The sequence below is a fragment of the Elgaria multicarinata genome, chromosome 4 (genome assembly GCF_023053635.1).
Source record: "Elgaria multicarinata webbii isolate HBS135686 ecotype San Diego chromosome 4, rElgMul1.1.pri, whole genome shotgun sequence".
NCBI classification, from domain to species: Eukaryota; Metazoa; Chordata; class Lepidosauria; order Squamata; family Anguidae; genus Elgaria; species Elgaria multicarinata.
Window position 1 is genome coordinate 35,592,391 of NC_086174.1, and position 24,151 is coordinate 35,616,541.

The 24,151-nt window shown below is 42.3% G+C and overlaps 1 protein-coding gene across 1 annotated transcript in view; it reads left to right on the top strand.

The window, feature by feature from the left end:
• The window catches only part of TGFB2 (transforming growth factor beta 2), a 99,361-nt gene extending 77,257 nt beyond the window's left edge, over nt 1–22,104 (top strand). The window contains exons 3-7 of the mRNA XM_063124073.1: nt 10,910–11,042; nt 11,153–11,263; nt 13,727–13,901; nt 19,044–19,197; nt 21,316–22,104. Coding sequence (XP_062980143.1) covers nt 10,910–11,042; nt 11,153–11,263; nt 13,727–13,901; nt 19,044–19,197; nt 21,316–21,474 — 732 coding nt within the window. The 3' untranslated portion in view covers nt 21,475–22,104. The remainder of the gene's footprint in view (nt 1–10,909; nt 11,043–11,152; nt 11,264–13,726; nt 13,902–19,043; nt 19,198–21,315) is intronic.
• Nucleotides 22,105–24,151: the final 2,047 nt, after the last annotated feature.

The window sequence follows — 24,151 nt, forward strand, 5'->3', positions numbered from 1 at the left end:
TCGCAGGAAGAAAAGGAATGCACCATATGATATGGGAAAGGAGGGAAAATGTTGAGCCGCTGTGTGCTTCTAGCAGCGCTCTGGACCTCAAGGGGGATGTTATATTACAGGGAAAGAATCAAGGAGGCCAAAGGCTTAAGGCATATTTCTTCTCTCCCTTACGTGGGTGCAGTTTTGAATCACTAGTATGATCCACTGCCTTTAATGTTCCAGTCCTTGGAGCACAATGAAATAAAACAAAAGAGCTTTCTTTGCTTCGGAAGAGCGACCCCCCAAGCAAATGCTCTCCAGGTGTTTTGGACTTCAACTCTCATCAGCCCCAGCCAGAATAGCCAATGGTCAGGAAGCCTTGGAGGGCACCGAGTTGGAGAAGGTTGCCCTGGAGGCTTAATTCCATTTTCAGAATGTTAGCCAGTGTTTATGTTTATGCTGATGATCTGGTTCTTCTGTCCTTCAATAAAATTGGCCTTAAAAGGATATATTAGCCAAATTTGGGCAGCTTTGCAAAGACGAACAGCTGACAGTCAAGTACTCCAAACCAAAGATCATGGCATTTGGGAAGAGTGGCCCAAAGTTCTGTTGGGTACTTGAGGGGCACACCTTGAAACAGGTCCACTCGTTCAAATACTTGGACTTGCATTTTCATGAGAAACTCTTATGAAATGTCGTTTAGATGCTACTAAGCTATTATGTGCCAGATCTACTGTGCAGTGTAGGGGGGAGTTCTACACCAGAGGGGGGCAATTAATTAATCCTGCCCTTAAGGTCTTTACTGTTAAAATTATACCCAAAATGCTATATGGGGCAGAAATCTAGGGAGAACTAGCGAAGCACGAGTTGGAAGCCCTGTAAAATAAATTTATGAGGCAGACAATGGGGCTTCTCCCTGGGACCCCATCGGCCCACCTTAGTGCTGAGTTAGGTTCTCCATCAAGAGCAGCGAGAATTGATTTATGTTACCTTAGATATTGGCGCAGACTAAATGGAATGGAGGACCACTCCATGACAAGCTTTGTTGGGTTGAGCAGTTAAAGTCTGGTAGCTGGGCTCAGCTGTGCCAAAACAAGCTAGAGATTTACAATCTTTCTATGGGAAAATATTTAAGCCTCAGTCCACATGCACTTAGAAATTGGATTTTTTTACCACGATGCTAGTCAGCATAGGGTACTTATAGTTGATTCACGATTTTCTACTTGGGACCCCCAGCTTAAGGTCAATCATGCAAGATCAATTACTTTGAGGCATTGACCTTTGCACAGCTTCGAAGGGCTTTTAGAGGACTTAGGTTCTAGTTGATGCCCTCTGCATATCTTGATGGGAGATATCTAAGAATCCCAGCCACAGAATGGAAATGTATATTTGGTTGCAATTAGGTTGAAGATATAGTTCATTACTTGCTGGTCTGTCCTTTGTATGTGGAACCTTGAAGTAAATTTTGTCATCTGTTATTCAGTTGTATTCAGATTGAACTCTTCAAGAAGAATTCATAGTCGATAAGCATCTATTTATCACATACTCAGTAGCCCAATTTGCTTTGGCAGCCAAGAAGCTGTGATCCTGTCACATCAAGAAATAGGATGTACTAGAAATCTTTTTAGATTTTAGTGGCAACATGGTTTGTTCATAACAGCTTGTTTAGTGTGTAATTTTTATTTAGATCAATGTTTTGTATTGGGAAAGGTCTCTTTTTAACACTTTTGGACATTGTAAAGGCCTATGGCTATATACAATAAAGTTTACATATGTCTTAAGCAGTGTAGACTGGTGCTTCGATTTTGATGGGACTGTGAATCCATTCTGGATTTCAGTCAGAACCAGACAGAACTGTAAAGGACCTATCCAAGGTTCAGAGCCCATGTTAAGGATAAGGTTTAGCACTTTTGGTAGCTCCTTTAGAGTTCTGGCTGGTTCTGACTGAAAACCAGAATGGATTCAAAGCCCCAGTGAAATCAGAGAGCCACCAGCCTCCACTGGCCTTAAGATGTGATCTGCCATTGCAGTAGAATGAGGTGGGAATAAGTTGGTAGAACATTGATGCGGAGGCGGGGGGGGGGGAGAAGGGTGGACTGTACCTCTTCAGATTGGAGGGGGAGGGGGAGAACTACAAGAACAGAACTAGCACAGCAGAGAGCAGGTTGTGCTAGGGCCTGTCTCCTTGATGTGTTCTTTTTATGGTTTTGCTTGCAATGAATTTATTTATTTATTTATTATATGGGAGAGCATTCAAAAATTTCATTCTGTTACCTGCAGCCTGAAGTGATGTGATTCATTTTATCATCATCATCATCATCATCATCATCATCATCATCATCATCTTATTTGTAAGCTGCTTTTCCATGCAGAACCATACTCAAAGTGTCTTACTGCAACATCCCCCCCACCCCCCCAAAAAAATCTTTTTTGAAAAACGGCACAGTAAAATATAGTGACAATAAAATAGACAAAATGTCAACAATAAAACGCATCAACCTCTGGACTCTCAATATACTGCATATGTAGACTAGTCAGATTCTCCTTTTGTCATGAAAATAAGCCCTGAAACTTACGCCGGAGAGTAACTGAGGACACATCCCCACCAAAACTTCTTGTAGCACTCAACATCGGGAGTGGAAGAGTGCATGGGAAGAATTCCTTCCGAAATGTGTGTCATTCTCTTCACATTGATCATGGAATGCTAACCTGTGCTGGTCCTGGGCGGCTCTTCTCCTGCAGCCTTCCTCATCTTGGTGCCCTCCAGGTATGTTGGTCTATGACTCCCATCATCCATGCTGGCTTAGGGTACTGGGAATTGTAGTCCAGCACATCTGGAGGGCACCAGGTTGTTTCTTCCATCTATCTGCACTTCCCTTCATATGTACTGGATTTGGAATGCATTGGTGCGACAACCCCTATTTTATAGTCTGTATTGAATTTCTGCTATAAGCACACTCTGTGTTTTACTTCCCCACCCCCACCTTATCCTGACACCCTGCTGTACCCATCCCAAGGATACCTCTAGGATCAAGAGAAAGAGTTAGAATCAAGCATATGCATACTTCTAAATCTCCCCCGCCCCCAAGCTTCTCTTGCCATCCTGGGAAGAGAACACGTCAGGAGTTACATGAGTAATTGAGAGTTGGGTCCAATGTTAATTCAGTCCTATTCATTTCAATGAACCTGTTCAGAGCACTTTGAGCTAAACATTATGGCTTAGCGTGTCATGTGATCCATATCTTAGCATTTCATGTGAATCATTCCTAACCATGGTGGCTACATAACCACGGTTTAAACACGCTCACTAACCATTTACTGCAAAAGACTTAGCAGCCCAACCATGGCTTAGTGTGTTGTCTGAACAGGCCCACTGGGTATACTCTAAGTAGGGCTAACAGTGGCTACAAACCTGCTTCACCCGACGCCATCTCCAGTCTGGTTTTGAGGCTCTTTTCCTTCCCTCCCCCAATTCGTTTTGATAATTCTAAATTTTATTGTGTTTTGCAAAATGCAAGTCATACAACATTTCCTACTCTCCCTTCCCATCCCTAGATCAAGTTACAAAGTACAAAAATACCAAATCTCTCAGGAAGCATATTTAACTTTTGAAAATAAAACAATATGAAATCATTTACCAGGTACTAATGTTCCTTTTAAAACTGGAACAAAACATATGTAAAGCTACACGCAAACATTTCAGTAAATAAACGCTCAGGTTGCACTTTTAAAAAGAGTAAAAAGTCCGCCTGTAGACCAGGGGGAGACACAAAACAGATGATTGAAATTGGTTCAGATCACCATTAGGCAATTCAGTCAAATATTGTGAAAGATTGAGGCGAAGGCAGGGAGGGGGTCATGTCTCCGTGAAAGAAAAACTGACATAAATCATTAGAGAAGGCAGTAGTCAACGTTGTCAATGTCAAAATTAAACAGATAGTGCCAAGGCACACAACTACTAATCTATAGATATCAAACTGGGGGACGCAATTCTCATAAACATATATCAATTCATATATATATATATATATATATATATATATATATATATATATACACACACACACACACACACACACACACACACACATACACACACACACACACACACACACACACACACACAATATCGTCACTGTGACAGTGAAAATACAGATATACAATTATTATTACCAAGCTGAAACAGCTGAGTAAAAGATATTTGAAACAAACAGTTAAATCAGACAATGATAAAGAGCAACAAGCTGTATGTTCAGTCTTATGAAACAAATGTGACGAAGTTAAACAGATTTCCTCAGTGTTATATAAAAATATAAAAATTGTAATTTAAGAATTGATATATGTTTATAAGAATTGCGTACCACAGTTTGATGTCTATAGAAAAGTAGTCGTGTGCCTTGGCACTATCTGTTTAATTTAGAAAAACTCACATGACATCTCCTGTTTAAAGGTACGTCTGCCATTAATACATGCTGCCACCATTCTACAGCCCTCCCAATGTTTGGGCTACCCAGCATTCCTGAACTTTGGCTGCACTGGCCAAAGTCAACGTCCAAAACATCTGGAGGAGGTCAGGTTGGAAAGGCTGATGTGCAATGTACATGTGGCCTCGGTTACTGATATTTGCCTGGTTGCCCCTACTGATCCTATGATGCGTTTGCTACTCTTGATGAAGTGATATTGGCGATAAAACAGCTGCAAGGCTTGGCAAGGGTCTGCAGGAGTCCTCTTGCTTGGCTTTGCCTGTTTGCCATCAGTAGGGTGATGACCGAGCTCTTTCTCTCGTTTTGATCTCGCCTTTCTGTGTTCCTCTTGGAGGAGAGGAACATAGAATTGTGGAAGAGCCAGGAAGCACTAGCTTTTATGTTGGACAGGAAATCTGATGTAAAATTCTCACATAGATTATCTTTCATTTTAACTTAATGGGCATGAGTGCATGGAGGCCTACAAAGACTGGGGGAGCTGCATAAATCAGCATCTCTAGAAACAGAAAAGGACAACTTGCTCTGGTTTTGTGGCTTTGGCTTCTCTGGCTCAATATTTCAATAAAACCTACCATGCCTCAGGCGAGTTAGAGCTAAATGCTGGTGCCCTTTTGCAGAGATCTGTTTGTTTTGTTTTGCATTACGTCTTGGTTCCTGACAACCTCAATCGAAACCTTCTAAAACTGCCAGAAATTGCACTGAGCATGTCAGCATTTTCCTGGAGTGAAACCTTTGAGACTGTCCTGCAGTGAAACCTTTGAGACTGTTTTTCCATTCTTTTGACACTACTGAGGCCACTTTGTGCTAAGTGAAGAAATAAAAAATGAGGGTGAAGCATCGGGGAGCCTTCCTAGCATAATAGATGGTCTTTTGCTTGGCTATCAAGAGGGCTAGGGACTTTGTTCCAATGTATTGCCCCAGTTTCAGTCCATCTAACTCTACGGTGCAGAACCCAAGGCTGAGGGCCGAATCTGGCCCACCTGCGGTCCAATCCGGTTCCCCAGGGTTCCCCATGTGGCCACGCCTACTTGCTCTGGCCCCTCCCCTTTCCCCGACTGACAACTATCCGGTGTTTTCCAGTTTTTGTACATGTTTCCCCATTCTAAAAGGTTGAAATGCTTCTCCTAAGGCTTAGTTACTGGGAATAAGAGGTTTAAGCTAAAAGAGACTCGTATTTTTTGGTATTTTGGTCCCAGCATTTTTGCATTTGGACCGGCCCCCTTTCCCCACCCACCTCTGGATTGTGACCCTTCAGAGCTTCTCTGAAATGGAATTCGGCCCTCGGACTGAAAGAGGTTCTGCATCCTTGCTCTAACTTATCAGTCACAGTGAAATGTTTCACGACATGTCTAAGAAAAAACATGATGTGCTGATCTCCACCAGTCTATAGGGAACCCAGGTTAGAGAAGTTAGTGTGAGTAATCACATTGAGGAATTCTGACATATAATATGGTATTTTTGTTCATGTTGGAGTACCACTTCCTAAATTTTCTGCTATAGTCCTAAAGTACAAAATTCACTGCAGAGGTAGCTGCCATGTAGACAACACCCTTAAAGTTGTAATCCATCCCAATCCATCCTACCTCTACAGTTGTACCTACCTCATAAGAACACAAGAACATAAAAAGTGTCATGCTGGATCAGACCAAGGGTCCATCTAGTCCAGCACTCTGTTCACACAGTGGCCAACCAGCCATCAGCCAGGGACCAACAAAGCAGGACATGGTGCAACAGCACACACACCCCATGTTCCCCAGCAACCTCCACTTCTTAACACACAAGCACACACAAGCACACTATCCAGAGTAATCATTTCTAAATAAGCCCCTCCCCACCACCAAGATATTGTAGCTTTTTAATCAGCAATGAAATTAGAATATTGTTGGCAAAGATAGCTGTTCAATAAGAATATTTGGTTCAGGAGGGAAGGCAGATATAGAACAGTGTTGTATCCTTACGGGCTAGAAACCCTTGCAGATAATAGGCACTGAAAGATGATGTTCATAACAGCCAACATGAAGAACTGGCAGTGAATTAAAATTGAGAGCGCCTAAGTAAGAAATGATAGTTGTGTAGGGGCACATATCCTGCGCACACATAAAAACATCCAGCTGATCTTGTGCCCATTGAAAAGCTTTTTTTATATACTCATGAGGGCTAGGAACATCATTTTTAAAAGCATGCAGGATTTAAACATGAACGCAGAAGTACGGTAGCAACTCTTAAGAGGTTATTGTGACTGTGTGGACGAATGGCATCCATTGGAGCTGTGTTACATCCACCCAGGTTATAATTGAGTTTGGGTTGTGCGTGCAGTATGCTTTATTTGCAATCTTGCATGATGAACGTGCTTGGCAATTTCTCAGGAAGCGGATCACAGAACTATAGGCTTTAAAACATTTGGCAAGTCATATGTACCTTTTGTATTTTGGCAAGAACGCTGCACCTCGTACAATAGTTTATAAGGACCACATTCTGCTCTCAATTATTGCCAGATCCAAAGCTCACTGCAGCCAAAGGAGAGACCCCTGTTGGCTTCCGTGGCTGTGAGTCCACTCCCCTTTGCAGTCACATAGCATCACACATATGTCTAGCTGGAGGAAGAGCATGGCTTGGAATGTTTGGCAGGTAGGCCCGGTTGCCGAAAAAAGCAAAGCGGCCCACGGTCCAAAGACATTCATGCAAAAAGCTTTTCAGCAAGGAACTGACCGCATAACTAATTTTCCAGGAAGAAAAAGAGAAGCAAACATTTGTGTTGATGTCAGAGCTCAACACTCGCTGTCAGATGGGGGAACGGGATTATTTATTTATTTATTACATTTCTAGCTTGCCAATCCTCCAAGGAGCTGAGGGCTGCATACATAGTCCTCTTCCACCTCCAATGATGGCCTTACAACAACCCTATGATGTAGGTCAGGATAAAAGATACAGGCCCCATTCAGAAGACACCTTAAACCACAGCTTTAACCATGGTGGTTAAGCCAGAAAGCCGGGCCATATTCAGAAGACATCTTAAACCATGCCTTTAACCATGGGGAATAAAGCTTTTTGCCTTAGGCCATAGCTAGACCTAAGGTTTATCCCTGTATCATCCAGGGGTCAAACCTGTTCATCTAGGTGACACACAGGGGATCCAGTACTCAGGCAGGGGTGAACCCTAGATGATCTCAGGATAAACCTTAGGTCTAGATGTGGCCTTAGTCACCATGGTTAAAGCCATGGTTTAAGATGTCTTCTGAACACAGCCTGGCTTTCTGGCTTAACCACTGTGGTTAAAGATGTGGTTTAAGGTGTCCTCTGAACAGGGCCAGTGATTGGCCCAGGATCACTCAATGGGCTTCCCTCCCTGTTCTGCAGCCACTTTTATCCAGTGGCTAAAGTATTGATTTTGAACCTGGGAGATGGCAAGCATAGATGAACTTATAGATCAACTCTCGGAATGTTCTTGAGTAAACCACTCTCTCTCAGCCACAATTCTCCATCTGTAAAATGGGAATATGGTTGACTTATTTTGCAAGACTGTTGTGGGTCTAATGAGCTAAGGAGAGTAGGCCAAACATTCTTCATCACCATCTCTTCAGTTGTTTGGATGGCAAATAGAACTGGCTTTATTTGCCCCAGCCTGTGATAATTATTTTGCATACTGTATTGTTGTTTTATTTGTACTGTGTTTTAGTGGTTTATTTGGAGTTGATAGTAGTTGTTTCATTTGTCTTGCAAACTGCCTCGGGGTCCACTGTGATGGGTCTTCTTCCAGCCATGCCCAAGGCTGGATGTTGCGCAGAAGTACGTCCTGAATTTTATCTGTCCTGAATCTCCCATGAATCTAATTTCCTTTTAAAGCTATTTGAAGAGATGGCCATCACTTCATCATGTGGAAGTGAATTCCATAGTTTAACTTGCATGTTGTGCAGAAGTACGTCCTTTTATCTGTCCTGAATCTCCCATGAATCAGCTTTATGGGATGATGCCAGGTTCTAGTATTATATGAGAGAGAGAGAGAGAGAGAGAGAGAGAGAGAGAGAGAGAGAGAGAGAGATGTCTCTATCCACTTTCTCCACACTATGCATTATTTTTGCACCTCTGTCATGTCTCCCTTCATTTGCCTTTTCTCTGAGCTAAACATTCCCAGACGTTCCTATATTGGTAAACCATTTTTTGCATTATGCTCAAATGCAACCTTAATCTGACACTCTAACTACTGCATCAAACTGGTTCTCTGCACACAAAGATATGCAACCCAGAAGTTTTGCTCTCACAAGTTGCTTGCTTTTAATACAAAAAACAAAACGTAGAAAATGTCCAGAATTCATAGCACTGTAATATCTTTATGAGGCTAATACAAAGGTCACAAAATACTGTGCAAGGTTTTGATTTCTCCAGGATGCTTCATCAGGCAAGAGAGTGAACAAAGCCAAATTGGAGATGGGGGAAGAAAAAGTGGCTATTGCTCAAGCCAGATAATCATCAGTTTTCATTGGGCCCTTCTTTTGTTTTAAGCCCTTTTTGTACCTCTACAAGACCCAAGCATTGTGATACCTCCAGTGGCCCTGTTTGAGCTTCATTTTTGTCAGCACTCGCCAACATATTTTTCTGTTAGAGAGAGTGAATAATCATAATAGTAGTAACTAGGCAAACCAGTTTCATGCCCCTTCCCACCCTATGGGTGAACTGATGGTCCAAATAGCTGGGGTGAGCTACAGCACTGACTGCCTATTAATTAACCTTTATAATGAAGACGCCAAGAGGCTCTTTCTTTGCGTTGGCTGTTACAGACTAACGTTGGCCCACCTCTGGCATTTGTTCCTCACGGCCAGCTCATGCTACGAACTTTGTATAACAAGACTCATAAATATGGCTCATACTTGTATCCTCTCGGAAACAAGAGAGCTGCCCCAGCCCATGACAAAAAGCAAGAGGAAACTCTCCAAAGGTGTTGTAGAACAATGGCTTGCACCTTAACTCTTTGAGATGAAGGAGCTTCCGTTCACAGAAGACCGCTTGTGAGGGTTCTTCTGTGTCTGTGGAAGGACCCCTTCCGTGACTGCAACACTCCTTCTGTGAGCAGAAACTTCTTAGGATCCAAGCCCTTCCCTTCCCCAAAATGCAATTTGAAATACATTGACCTTTACAGCTCGTTTTTTCAAAGGCATTTGCCTTCTCTCAGTGTTTTCAAGGGGAGGAAGTAGAAAGTTAATGAGAACCTGACCACTCATTTAGAAAGATGTTTGAAAGGGAAAATACTATTGAAAAAGAGCTGTTAACGCAAAAGGCTTTGAGCGGTTCTTTTAAATAATAAAACCAGTCTACAGGGCATTCCTGAGTGGGCAGGAGTGGAGTGGTGGTGGATTATTCACCACTTCCAAAGCCCAGCCGGTTCACTCTGGACAGAGGGGAAGGGGTGTCTTCACTGGGATTTTCAGCCCACCAGATTTTGTGGAACCCCCCCCCCACACCCATTGAAACCCCCCATGGAGGGGATTAGCCATGCCAGTAGCTAATCCTTAGGAGAGGCTTTTCAATCTTTTAGAGCTGGAAACATGCGCAAACGCTCAGAAACCACCACATGATTCAGTGAAATTCGGTAGGGCCAGAGGAAAGAGGTGCGGCCATCAGCCAAATGCGGAAGCGACCACACATTTGGCTGGCTAGGTTGGTTGTGCATCAGTGTGCAACCGAGGCTAAAGCAACTGTGGATTTTTCACAGTTGCACCTTAAAAGTCCCATTCGGCATCTCTTCGCTTTCAGTGGCCTTGACTGGCAAGTGGAGGAGGAAACAACACCTTTAAAAAGTACACTCATGGATGGATTTATTTGATTCATATCCTGCCCAAATTACAAATGCCCTTGGGGGCGGTTTCCAATCATAAGCCCCCTCCCCCAAAGGAATAATAAGATAACCATCGGAACAACAATAAAGCCGATGAAAGTAACACAATGGCCTGGTTCAGATGACACTCTGGGCTTTGTGGTTAGCTTAACCATATTCAGCTGTGGTTAACGCTAACCACATGTGGAATGCTTGCAGACAACACTTTTGTGGTTAAGTTTCCCTTAGTGAGCCTAACCACAATGTGGTTAATGGGGCGGATGATTCGGGAAAATGTGTGTCAGACGACACCGTAAACCATGGTCAAGCATTCCTTTAACCATTTTGTGGTTAAGCAGCATGGTTTAGCATGTTGTCTGAACGGGGTCAATATTAAAATATTAAAGATGTTGTACCATACTGACCTTAATTTTAGAAGTTCAAAATACCTTATGCTTTTCCGATATTAGAATCCAATTTTGTGCCATATATATGAGTAGATGTTGATGGTGTAACCTCAAGTTTTGCAGTTACTTTCTGCACTTATTGCCGTTCAGCTTTGAACCCTAGTTAGCTATCTGTTCTCCCAGTGAAATCCTGACAGTGCAAAATCTACAGAATATATTTTTTTTTCTCTTCCTTGCAGGTTCTCAAATCCAAAGATCTAACATCACCAATGCAACGTTACATTGATAGCAAGGTAGTTAAGACAAGAGCGGAAGGCGAATGGCTATCTTTTGATGTAACTGATGCTGTACAAGAATGGCTTCACCACAGAGGTGACAGTACCCTAATCCTTTGACCACTGAGGGCCTGCATACGTTAATCTGACTATTTTCAGGTCTGTACCTGATCTAAAGGCAATTTCCCTTCCTCTTGTGTTTTGCAGACAGGAATCTTGGATTTAAAATAAGTTTACATTGTCCATGCTGCACGTTTGTGCCTTCAAATAATTATATCATCCCAAATAAAAGCGAAGAATTAGAGGCAAGATTTGCAGGTAATAACAAAACATAAAAATGAAAATGATTGTGTGATAAGAGGAGTTTCTGCAGTCCATGTAAAACATGCAATTCGGTGGATGGAGAAGATTGAGGAAGATGTGGAGAGGCAGGAGAAGAGAGCAGAGACCTGCTACTGACCAGGGAGAAGGCCTTTCCCCTGTTCCAGTGTTGAGACTGAAGCTAAGCCTGTCCCTGTGCTGACAGAGGGGAAAGGGCTGATCTCCTATTTGCTGCAGCTCAGAGATAAGCCCTTTCCCCTCTCTGGACACCAGGGCAGGGGAAATGAATGAGAGGGAACCGGGCCTGGGAAAGAAGCTCAGCAGGCCAGTTGGGAAACCCTGATGGCCATATTCAGCCTACCGTCCAGAGGTTCCCCCTGCCTATTATAAAGGATTTAGAACATGTACATCAGGGTGCTTTACTTTGCACATCAGAGTGCTTTACTAGGGTCCATTCAACCCTAGAAGTTTTCTTCCTGTGCACAGTGCCATCAGAATAATTCAGGATGGAACAGGGTTGGATTTAACCACTTTCTGGGCTTGGAGGTTAACATTTAGACTGTGGTTGGCACGGTATTAGGGCTAAGGTGTGGTGGCTAAAGAGTTGGACTGGGAGTTAGGAGATCCAGGTTCTAGTCCCCACTCGGCCATGGAAACCCACTGGGTGACTTTGGGCCAGTCACAGACTCTCAGCCCAACCTACCTCACAGGGTTATTGTTGTGAGGATAAAATGAAGAAGAGGAGGAGGAGGATTATGTACACCAACTTGGGTTCCTTGGAAGGAAATAGGTGGGATCTAAATGTAATAAATAAAAATAAATAAAATAAATAAAGTACAGACTATGCAAAATATGTAGCGGACTGCAGATCCTCACTTTCTTTTTTTACCTCCATCTAAGTTTGCGGAACTCCAATCCAAATTAGGATCAATGCTTGCAGCTACGGGAGGTTTAAATCTTCCCACCCAGTAGCTTCCCCTCTGCCTGATTGTGCAGGGGACGACGACGACTCCATTGGTGTTAATTGAGTTTCTCTTTTTTCTCTTTTCTAAATGACGGCAGGGGGAGTGGCTTGGTGGGAATGTTTAAACCTCCCCTACCCAGGGACGGTGGTCCAGATCTGTGCTATGCATTTAGCATAGCATGTAGTTTATCTCTTTTCCTAACTGTTTTGATGATGAATACAGAGGTGTCTTATGAACTTGGGTGAGGGAAAGCAGTGGTCCTTTGCTTAGCACATTTATTCTGGGCACTTAAGATGGCAGTCAGGAATAAGCACTATAACAATGATGTTTATATATGCAATTACTGCACAGTATCCAGTATTGCTGCTATACATGGAGTTTGCTCCAAAGAGTCATAAGTATGAGGAACTGTGTGCTGATATGTATAAATGTGTGTACACTTCTTTATTGATAACATTTTTATAACGTACAGACTAGAAATTGATTTTCTGAACATTCTAGTGCAATCCAACCCCATTAAAATAGATGGCAGTCTTATTATAGATTTTGCTGTTTGACTGCTTAGTAAGAGCACTTACTAGGGAGTAAGCTCCATTGAGCTTTGTGGAACTTACTTCTAAGTAGCCTTGCTTTGGGTTGCACTGTACATCTTGCTTAGCAAATGAGAAATGAAGGAAGCTGAGTGGATCAGAAGAGTGGATGTTAGTTTTGAGTAAAATTATCATCCAGGTTCATGTTATACTGAAATAATTGCAAAAAAAGGAACTTTAATATCTTGTATTACAATTTATCAAATAACTAATCATTAATGTGGATGAAGCAGATGATATAGTACAGAGTTTCCTGGCACTGCTTTATACTGAATTGCATAAAAGCCATTTTTTTCAAGATTGAGATTGAAGGCAAAATACAGGCTGAATTTGAATGCCACAATTTGAAGGCTTGGGTACATGCCATAGGCTCATATACTCTCTGTTCCCTCTCATGCACTAATTCCCTCCTCCGATTTTAGGTTATTCTAACCATAGTTTGCCATGACTATCCAGAGCAGCTACCAAGGTTAGTGCTAATCTACAAATCATGGTTTGATGGTTTTCAAGCCGTCATTTTCAAACCAGTATTTGGAGCTTAATATTAACCATAGTTTCTCCAGTTTGGACAGCAAACTACAATTTGAACAACTCTGAAGTGAAGGAGGGCATTGGTGTGCGATGAGGGGAGGGAAGGATGTAGAAAAACATAATGTTTCTAATCCTCTAAAGAATGGTTTGGAAAATTATCTGAAATGAGATAAACCAGAGAGCGTTGGATCGTTTAACTCAATGTGAGTTACTTCCCACATTCAAATATGCATACCGGCATGTCGTAAATGCACACAGCTGATGCCAGAGCCCCTGGTTTTTCTATGATTCAGGGTTTTTATAAAGAGATGGTTTATATAATTTGTTCCAAAAGAGCAACACAATATTTATTACCAAAAATGTATTTTTTGAAGGTATTGATGACTACTACACATATCCCAGTGGTGAGAAATCTTTAAAGCCCAGTAGGAAAAAATACAGTGGGAAGACCCCACATCTCCTGCTAATGTTATTACCCTCCTACAGACTTGAGTCGCAACAGTCCAGTCGGCGGAAGAAGCGTGCTCTAGATGCTGCCTATTGCTTTCGGTAACTATGGATTGAGATGTTATATGTCTGTATGCATGCATAATAATACGTTAGTACGCATATCATATGAATGCACTCCATTAATTTATTACTTCTTTTCTGTATCAAATTCATTTTAATAGCATTTTATTGAATCACTACAAAGCAGTTCAGCAGAACAAAAATTGTAAAAGAACAAACTTAAGTCAGGGAGCATTTTCATTTACATGATACTCCTCTTGTTAGTTATAAATGAAGGGTGGTAGTATTCTGACACACTCAAGTTCTGATAGTCTCTGCTACAACTAATCTAATGGGAGAAAAAATGGACTTTATTTACTCTAAATTGCCTTATCTTCCACTGATCTTAAGAGTTAAGGAATCATATTTATCTCTCCCAAAACATAATGTGAGCCAATTCAAACTTAACAGGAAACAATGTCTTCTCCAAACATGAATGACCCATGTGAGCTTTGCACTCAGCTACACCCCTCCCTGTTCTTCCTCTTTTACTCTCCAGGGAACCACGCTTGTTTACACTAAGGTTTCAGAACAAGCCAGGATCTGAAACCATAGTTTGAACCTGGCTCCCCCAGGAATCCAGTTTGCCAGCTAACACCATTACCGTTGCTTCAGAGGTTGCTTATGCTAGAGCAACATAATTTACTTTAGTGCTAGCGTAGACTTCGATACTCTCTAAGGAGATCTTAGTATATGAATTCTAATACTTTCAAATCCATAAGCTTCCAAAACTGGTCAAAATGTTATCATAGTTCTATTCATAAGACTAATTTCCACTCCCCCCTCCTATTCATTATTATTTCTCTCTTCTTTTGTGCCTGGGGTGTCCTAGTAATTTTCTGAAATCTGGAATGGGATTGTTGAAATACCCTTAATAATTGGCATTATTAAACACTTTAATGCACATTGATTTCAAAAAGTGCTTATGTTTGGTAGAAAGTGTCTTGTCATCATCCTCATCAGTAGAAGAAGAAGAAGAAAAATAAGAATATTGCAGACTTCTGGCTTCATATGTCACAGAATACACCATCTGAATAATGTATAATGGGTGCTGGTTTCTCCAAGTTTGATAAAACAGGGCTAGCCCAAAGAGGAACTATCCGACTGGATCGCCCAGTTCCAAAGCCTAGCAAAGAAGGCCTTGATTCAACATTAAGTCTACATATACTAAATTTGATGTGGGTCGAGTTTAATCTTCCACTTTAAAACACACACACACACACACACACACACTCCATGGTCCAGCAAGAGTGCATACTCAGAATCATATAACAGTCTGGTGGCCACTTGCACACTGTCAAAACAGAGGACACACACCACCAAAACAGAGGATAGAAGAGGGCACCAATTTGCAGAAAATGTGCATTTGCTAATTTATATGTATAAATACAATTTTAGAAATGATTACTACAATTTCAATAGAAATACAATCCATCTCGCCACCATGGTGAAGTCTGTGGCCAGATGACTTGTGTGCCTGGTCAATCTGCTGTCCAGGTACTACCTATTGATGGGGATCTTCCAGGTCCTTGTACTCCCTTCCTGTGGTTCTTTATCTTTAAAGTGGACAGCTCTTCAAGTAGAGGATGCCTTCAAAAGAGGATTGTGCTGGCAGCCCTTCAAATAAGAAGGCTGTCCCCTGTAAAGTAGGACAGATTCTACCCAACGGTTAAGGCATGTAACAAATCTCTCTTAAATGAACTTGCTTAAGAACATAAAAAGTGGTTGAACCAGATCAAGGCCCACTTTTGCAAGAATCCCAGCAGCCAGCAGGCACTAGAATTTGGACTACCTTTTCCCCTTGCACATTTAACATAAGTGTGATCCCACCTATCCTGTAGGGCTGTGCAGGGTCCCCCCGATTTGCCTCTGAAGCCAGTTCGGAGCCCCCGAAACAGCCCCGATTTGACTTGGGAGTGCTTTGGGGGTTGCCTGCCTTGCCTCGGTGTTAAAGCCGAGGCAAGATTCGGGGGGCCCGGGGGGCCTCGAGCTGACCCAGAACCAACTGGGAACTGAGGCAAAGTAGGCCGAATCAACCCGCCTCATCTCGGTTTGGGGATTTGGCCCAAGGCGGTGCACAGCCCCTACTATCCTGTAAAATTGCTTAAAGTTTGAGCCAGCCTCAGCGTGGACAGTATAGGTGAAATCCAACCTAAATCCTACTTAGAGTAGACCCATAGAAATAAATGGGACTTAAATTAGTCATGACTAACTCAAGTCCCATTCATTTCAATGTTGAACTTATGTTAGATGTTACCCTATATCTAGTCATAACTGATTTGGGGCACAATCCTATGTATGTTTTGCCAGGAAAAAAAGTCCTACAACTCTCAGTATTCCTCACCCAGCATGGCTGGCTAGGGAATGCTATACAAAATTATTATATATCAGCAAAAATTTGGAAAGCCTCCAAACCACCTAAACATTGCAACGACAGAGCAAATGAAGGTCCCTGTGCTTCCTTCCTATGGATCTTTATCTTTAAACTGGACGGCCTTTATCATTAAACTGGACAGCTACAGCCTGCATACAGAACGTCCCAGATAGGGCAAGTAGTGAAACCTTGGAGAGCCATTGCTTCCAGTCAGTGTCAACAATACTGGGCTAGATGGACCAATGGTCTGACTCAGTGACCCTGTTCAGACAACATGCTAAGTCATGGTTAGGCCACCACTAACCCTTTTACAACAAATGGTTAGTGAGTGCATTTAAACCATGGTTATGTAGCAACCATGGTTAGGTATGGTTCACATGTAAATCTAAGCCATGGTTCACACAACAACTATCACACAACAACTAAGCCATTCCCTGTTCAGACAACACACTAAGCCACGGTGGTTAAGCATTTTGAGCTAAACATTATGGCTTAGCGTGTCATGTGAACCATTCCTAACCATCCTATGATTCTGTGAGGAAGGCCCTCAGACTTCCTGACTGTGACAACACATCATGGTCATCTCTACAATCTCACGTCATATTAATGCAACTCTATCTTTCATGGTCTCTGTCTCCCTGTTACTCGCAGGCCCAAAAGCCTGTTTTGACGCTTCTTCCCAGAGAATGAATTGTCCCCATCCTGTCATTACAATGACTACATGCTATTGGCCGTAATTTGATTCATTCGTTTGTGATTACATTTTGAACTGTTGTAGGCTACGCTAATGAATTCAGAGTGGCATATTAGGAGGATAGATCACATAATCCAAACTGGGAGGGGAGTACCAGAAGGGTAAACTCAAGGGTTTACTCTCCCAGTGGATTGCAAATTGAGAATCAAACTAGACGGTACATGCACAGTGTAATCCTATGCACATCTACTCAGAAGGAAGTCTCATTCAGTTCACTGGGACCTAGGCCAGATCTACACCCAGCAAGATATAACACTTTGAAAATGGGTTAAAAACTATATATGGAGTGTTTCCTGGGCCTAAACAGTTGTCACTACTGTTATAAACCATTATAAAGCAGTAGTGTAGATTCTGCCCTATTCCCAGGTAAGTGTGTGTTGGGTTGCAGCCTAAAGGTGATTTTTAAAAATGCAGGTAGCAACTGCTTGGGAAGGGCAGTATAATTATTGGGTTTGCAGCAGGCACAGAGGGGCTGCTTAGATCTTTGCTCCCTTGCTGTAGACTTTACGAAAATTGCTCTGTTGAAGCTGCCTTTTGCTTGGGGAGGTGATTCTCCCCACCTCCATTGGTGGTCCTCCTCTTTCTGCCCCAAACTACCTGTTGGTGTCTGCAGTCAAGGAGCATTTGTAACAGAGCTTTTGAGCTCCATCAAACGAGCATTTTATTGCACACTCGTTACTGGGCAACCACGGATTTTTTGCAGGTCCCTCCCATGGCGTTGTCTGCCTTCCACCCCTTCTTGCCTTCCTTGCGTGACAAAAAAGCTCTGCAAAAAGTGCAATATATTTTAAACCCGGAAGTCGCTGCTCTCTCCTGCTGTGTGTAGGAGAAGCAGCGCGATTAGAACAGCCAACTGAATGGGCCTCATGCTCGTTGTGTACTTCCTCTTTTGAAAGAGGAAGTAACTGGGCAATGAAAACATGGGCGGAGAAGCGACGTTAGGGAGCGTGTTTCCCCCTGTGTGATGGAGCTCTTCATCAAGCCCTGATGAAGCAGCAGCTTTCTGCACATAAGGACCCATGGGGGAATGTAGGGGCGTCAGGCAGTGGGGGCTGGTGGTTCCGATGTAAGTGGGGCTGCGAATCCGCTCCAGGTTTCAGTTAGAACCAGTCAAAACTCTAAAGGAGCTCTCCAGGGTGCTTTGCAAGTGGGAGTAAGTCACACTGAACTCAGCAAGACTTACGTCTGAGTAAATGTGGTTAGGAAGACACTGTGTGCCACAAGACAAAAATGAATTTGATAAAGTAAGTCTTCTGTAAATTCATCCGTAGAGGAGGCTGCCCACTGCATCCCTGAGCGATTTATTGTTCTGGCATTTTCTCATACCAGTCAGCTAAGTAATGCTTCCATGTTATGTCTCTGTGTTAGATGTAATTGGGTCATTGATTCACACTCAGTGGAAAGAGGGAGAAAGCACAGAATAATGTGCTCTCAGAATAGGTGCCTGTGTTAAAAGCAGGCAGGAAGGAGCCACATGGATCCACTCTGCCCCTGCCACTATTCCTTTTCACTGGCCACACCTTCAGCCAGTATGAGAAAGGGCCCTGGGTGCATGCTAAGGTGTGCATGTGGAGCTCCTCCACGATTGGCTGACAATCCCCCTTGTTTGGAGGAGTGGTACATGCCTACTTTGGTACACACCCAAGGCCCTTGTCATGCTCACTAGTGTTGGCAGGGGGCAAGGCTAGCCCATGTGCTTTCCTCATGCACAAAGAGGGTTTTCTGAAACCACTTTATTAATGGGGTCATCTGGAGCAAGAGAATTCTCACTCTGCCCCATGTTGAAAGTAAACATGTGTAGATATAATGAAGCCTACCTCCAATTTCATCCAGAAAAAGCACCAGATGTACAAAGCTTGGAGAACATGACATAGGTTGTGCAAAGTATCCCTTTGAGAGTTGGACTGAACTCCCTCCAAAGGGAGAAAAACACTGGGACACACGGACACACCCCAGATCCCAATTTCAGTGGGCATGATTCTAACAAGGTATTTGTCTGCAATTACATTTACAGGAACGTGCAAGATAACTGCTGCTTGCGTCCATTTTATATTGACTTCAAGAGAGATCTTGGATGGAAATGGATACATGAACCTAAAGGATACCATGCAAATTTCTGTGCAGGAGCTTGTCCCTATTTATGGAGCTCCGATACTCAGCACAGTAGAGTAAGTTTCTTCCTTTGGAAACTCGAGATTTTGTTTTATGATCAGATATTGACATTAACATTAGGAACTAAAAAGGCAGGGTGGGAATTATTTTATAAATAAAAATTAGATGTTCTTCTTTGGCCCAAATGAAATGAGAGCTAGTTTAATTAATAGGCCATACTGCAACATTACTTTGTTGACACAAGCTTTTCAAAAGTGATAAAATGGCAGCTTACCAATCTTTCTGTGCTCTTAAGTCTCCTGAAAAACAACTAATGCAATATGTTTAATAATAATAATAATAATAATAATAATAATAATAATAATAATAATAGCAGCTCCAGTGCAGTTCTTCCATTCTCAAGATATTCTATCCACCACCCCTCAACTCTAATATCTATAGATTCAATGTATGGCCACATATATCTAAAAGCCAGTTCCTGATTCAGCCTGTTAAAAAACTGCAGAGAAATAGAATTAACAGATGGATGGATGGATGGATGGATGGATGGGTGGGTGGGTGGGTGGGTAGATAGATAGATAGATAGATAGATAGATAGATAGATAGATAGATAGGTGTAGTGGCTAAAGTGTTGGACTGGGAGTCAGGAGATTTGGGTTCTAGTCCCCACTCGGCCATGGAAGCTCACTGAGTGACTTTGGGCCAGTCACAGACTTTCAGTCCAACCTACCTCACAGGGTTATTACTGTGAGGATAAAATGGAGGAGAAAAATCTCTCTTTTAATTACAAAAAATATTCAATTTCAGTGGATCAGAGTCAGGGCTCATTGTACATACAGAAATTATGAAAGTCCTAAATTTGTACTGCTGAATTTAGTGTTTTGGCAGCATTACCAATAATATTTATTTAAGTATTTGAGCATTTGCTGCCTTTTAGTTGTGCCCTGAACCTGCAACTGTAGTGTTGAAGCTTACTTTGATTAATGGTCTGGGCCTTAAAACATTTAAAGCATTAAAACAAGGCAAGTATGGAGAGACATGATAGAGGTGTAGAATGGTTCCATGATATGGACAACATGATTAGGGAGATTTTTTTTCTCACTCTCCCATAATAGCAGAACCCAGATTATACCATGAAGCTGTTTGGTAGGAGATTCAGGACAGATGAAAGGATGGCCTTCTTCAAACAGTGCATTGTTAAACTATGGAACTGGTTACCATAAGATGTAGTGATGGCCACCAACTTGGATGGCTTCAATAGCTACTAGTTCTGATGGCTATATACCTTCAGTATCAGAGAAAGTGTACCCAGTATGCTGCTGGGTAGGGGTGTGCACGGACCCCCCGCTCTGCCCCGTGGGCCGATCCAAAAATTTCGGATCGGCCCACTCCGCTCCGCTCCGCCCATACTCCGCTCCTCTTCGCTGCGGAGCTCCGCAGTGAAGGGGAGTGGTGCTAGGTAAGGCCGAGAGAGGAGGGCGGGAGGTTTACCGGGCCCTGCCACCATCGCCGCCCGTGCGCGCGACGGCGGCAGAGCCCAGTAAGGGACCAAGAGGGAGGGGGGCCTTACCTGCCTCCGTCCGTGGTCCGTCGGCGTCTTCAATTGAACAAGCGGCCCAGACTTCCAGGTTGAACCGTGGGCTCAATTGAAGACGCCGACGGACCGCGGACGGAGACAGGTAAGGGAGAGGAGGGCGGGGGGGTTACCGGGCCCTGCCGCTGTCACCGCTGTCGACAGCAACAGCAGCAGGGCCCGGTAAACCCCACTTACCTTTCTGGCGGAGCTCCGGATCGAGGCGAAGGATCCGCCTTCACCTCGATCCTCTTCGCCACGCTCCGCTGGCCCCCCAATCCTCTTCACCTCCGCCTTAAGGGCAAGTGAAGCCCCCCGCTCCGCTTCTAATTCACCGGTCCAATTAGAGGCGGAGCACATCCCTACTGCTGGGGAACATGAGTAGGTTTGCGCTCATGTCCTACTTGTGGGCTTCACATCGAGGCATCTGGTTGACTACTGTGCAAACAGCATACTAGACTAGATAGGTCTATGGTCTGATCCAGCAGCATGGCTCTTCTTTATGTTCTTAAAACCAACTTGAAATTCATGCAATCCATAAACTATGATGCTCTAGAGAATCTGGAGGAAATAACTTCATCTCCCTTTTCCTTCCCTCCAGGTACTCAGCTTGTATAACACTATCAATCCAGAAGCGTCCGCATCTCCATGCTGTGTATCCCAGGATCTAGAACCCCTCACCATCTTGTATTATATTGGCAAAACTCCCAAAATCGAGCAACTTTCGAACATGATCGTAAAGTCTTGCAAGTGCAGCTAAGGGATACATCGGAGCAGCACTGCATGTGCATTTTTTCCCCCTGGAAAAGAAAAGAAGAGAAAGAAACATACCAAGAGGAAGAAACAAAAAGAACACATAGGATCATCAGTGTTTTAAAAAGGAAAAAAAAAGCGGTACTAGTCCTGTTTCATTGTTTTGTTTTGTTTTTAAACTGTCATCCGATGCAAAACCGTGAAGGCCTTATTCTACATTTCAACTACTTGGTTAGTGAGATAGACAAGAAGCATTTTTTAATAAAAAAAAATAAAAAAATACTAACAAGAAAGAATGACAAGAAAAAGAAAAACCTTTTAAAAAATAAACACTGGAAGAATTTGTAGAGTTCTTATGTGAAAGGAAAAAAACAGGAAAAATCCCATTAAGTGGAGTTGCTGTATCTATCCCGTGGCTTTACTTGATCTCCGTGTTGTTATGCCATAGACACCCTATCCGTTCCTTGTAGTTTGTAGAATTAACAGCGCATTATTTATTTTTGTGTAATACGATCAAATGAGAACATGCTGTTGCCATTGGGGGTGGGGTGGGGGTGAAAGTGTCAGAAAGAAAAAAGTCACAAATGTGCAGACCAAATAAACTGCTAGAAATATGTTTAATGCCTAAGGAACATGAGTTTTTTTTGGAAAAAAAAAAGCCCTGAAAAAAATGGTTAGATTAGCTCAATTAAAAATAGTAGTCTGTTATTTCTTTATTAATGAAGTCCACATACACCTTGTATTTCTTGCCAAGAGCCTAGGAAGGCTTTAGGTAAGGCTCATACCATTGTTTTTAATACTGAAAAGCTTATTAATAAAGGACATTTTGTTTCAGTCTCAAAGACAAGTCTGTTAAAAAGATTTTTAAAAACCCCAACAATTGTAAATGAATAGACTGTCCATTTAGTAAACCAGTGAAATATTTAATAAATGTACTGGTCTAATTTTCAGACCCTAATACGTTGCTGTATAGCTATTGCTTTGGGATGGTTTGTTTTTGGTATATGTAACCAAACCTATAGTATTACAATAGGTGGGTAGTAAGAAGCCAGCTTAATTGGAAACATATCTGTAGATCTCTATTGTAAACTATTAAAAAATTAAGTACTTTATGTGTAACGTGTAAATTTTCACCATATTTTTGTATTCTGTTAATACTGTCAACTCTGAAGCGTTTGAATTTGGGGGCTGTTGTTGATCACTCAGAATCATGTGTTTCCCTCTAGCTGGCCAGTATGAGTAGAGTCCCTGTATTTTCAACTTGCACTACAAATACATGTTTTATTTGCTATACATGTGCTTTGTATGTTGTTTTTCATCCTTTATGACATGAGCTACTTGACTCCATTTTTATTTTTTTTGGTTTCATTTTACAAAAACAAACAAGCAAACAAAAGAAAAAGGTAGATTAAAATAGTGTGTTGTGTAATGTATTCCTCTCATCTTCAGATGAGAGACTTCAAAATGTTGGTGGATCAAGCCCCTCTTTTGGAGTTGGGTGACGGGATGGGGTTTAAACAGATGGTCAATCCATCAGATGGAGAGGAGAGCTTCGGCTATGGGGCGGTATATAAATGTAATAAATAATAATAAAGCAGAAGCCAAGCAAAGACACATCTGTACACCATTAGAGCCATAACTGATTTGCATTTGGGGGCCATAGGTTTCCTTAAAGAAGGTTTTAGAAAGGAGCAAAACTTCTTTCCTAACCCCATGGCCGATCCAGTGGTAGTTGCAAGCAATGAGTCAAAAGACACATCTAGCCAGTTCTGTAGGCTCAATGCACATTGCAGTTCTGATGGGCATGTATGTACATGCCAGATGAAAATACTCTTATATGGGCAGCCTCATTTCTTCCATGGGGTGCATGTATTTTACTGCAGTTTGGGGATTGATTAGTTTGTGCTCCTTCGATACTCATCCCTTCTTTTAAATGTTATTCATTGCATGAAAGGCTATTAAATCCCCAATCAAAAGGAAAGGTGGTGGTGTGGAATGACACTCCACATCTCCATTCCAATGCAGCATGTGCAGAACATCTGGTTTTGCATGCATGTGGTCCTTTAAAATGAAAATATAAATGTCAGTCCAAACAATCAGCTGTTTAATGGAGATGGAGAAGCAGAAAGGGACTAAACCCAGCCTAGATCTCTCTCTCTCTCTCCAAAAGCCAACTAGCAGAAATTTCAGGGTGGTTTTGTTGTTTTCATTCATATATATATATATATATATATATATATATATATATATTACATAAAAGACTTATACAAGGAGCCTACAAGCCTTTAAAAAAGACTTCTGCATGGATACAGTGGGACCAAAGTGGGGAAGTGTACATACAGTACCCATTGTTATATAGGTACACTGTCCTGTCTAGCTAGGTAAATACATGCAGAAACCTGCTTCCCAGCACATATGGGCCCCAGATGGATTTGGCCATCTATGTCCATGTATTGAGACCGAAATGATCCTGGGTGTGGTTAAACTCCCACCCCCACCCCCAAATAGCTAATTTATAACTGTTACTGCAATTAAGTAAGGTGTTTTGTTCATGCTTCCAGAAAGCTTTGAGTTGGGATGGGAGAGTGCAAGTCAGTTATATGAGGTTTATGCCAAAGTAAATCCCTGGACATTTTTTTTTATAGATGTAATCCAATACTATCAATAAATAAATCTGCATCTTT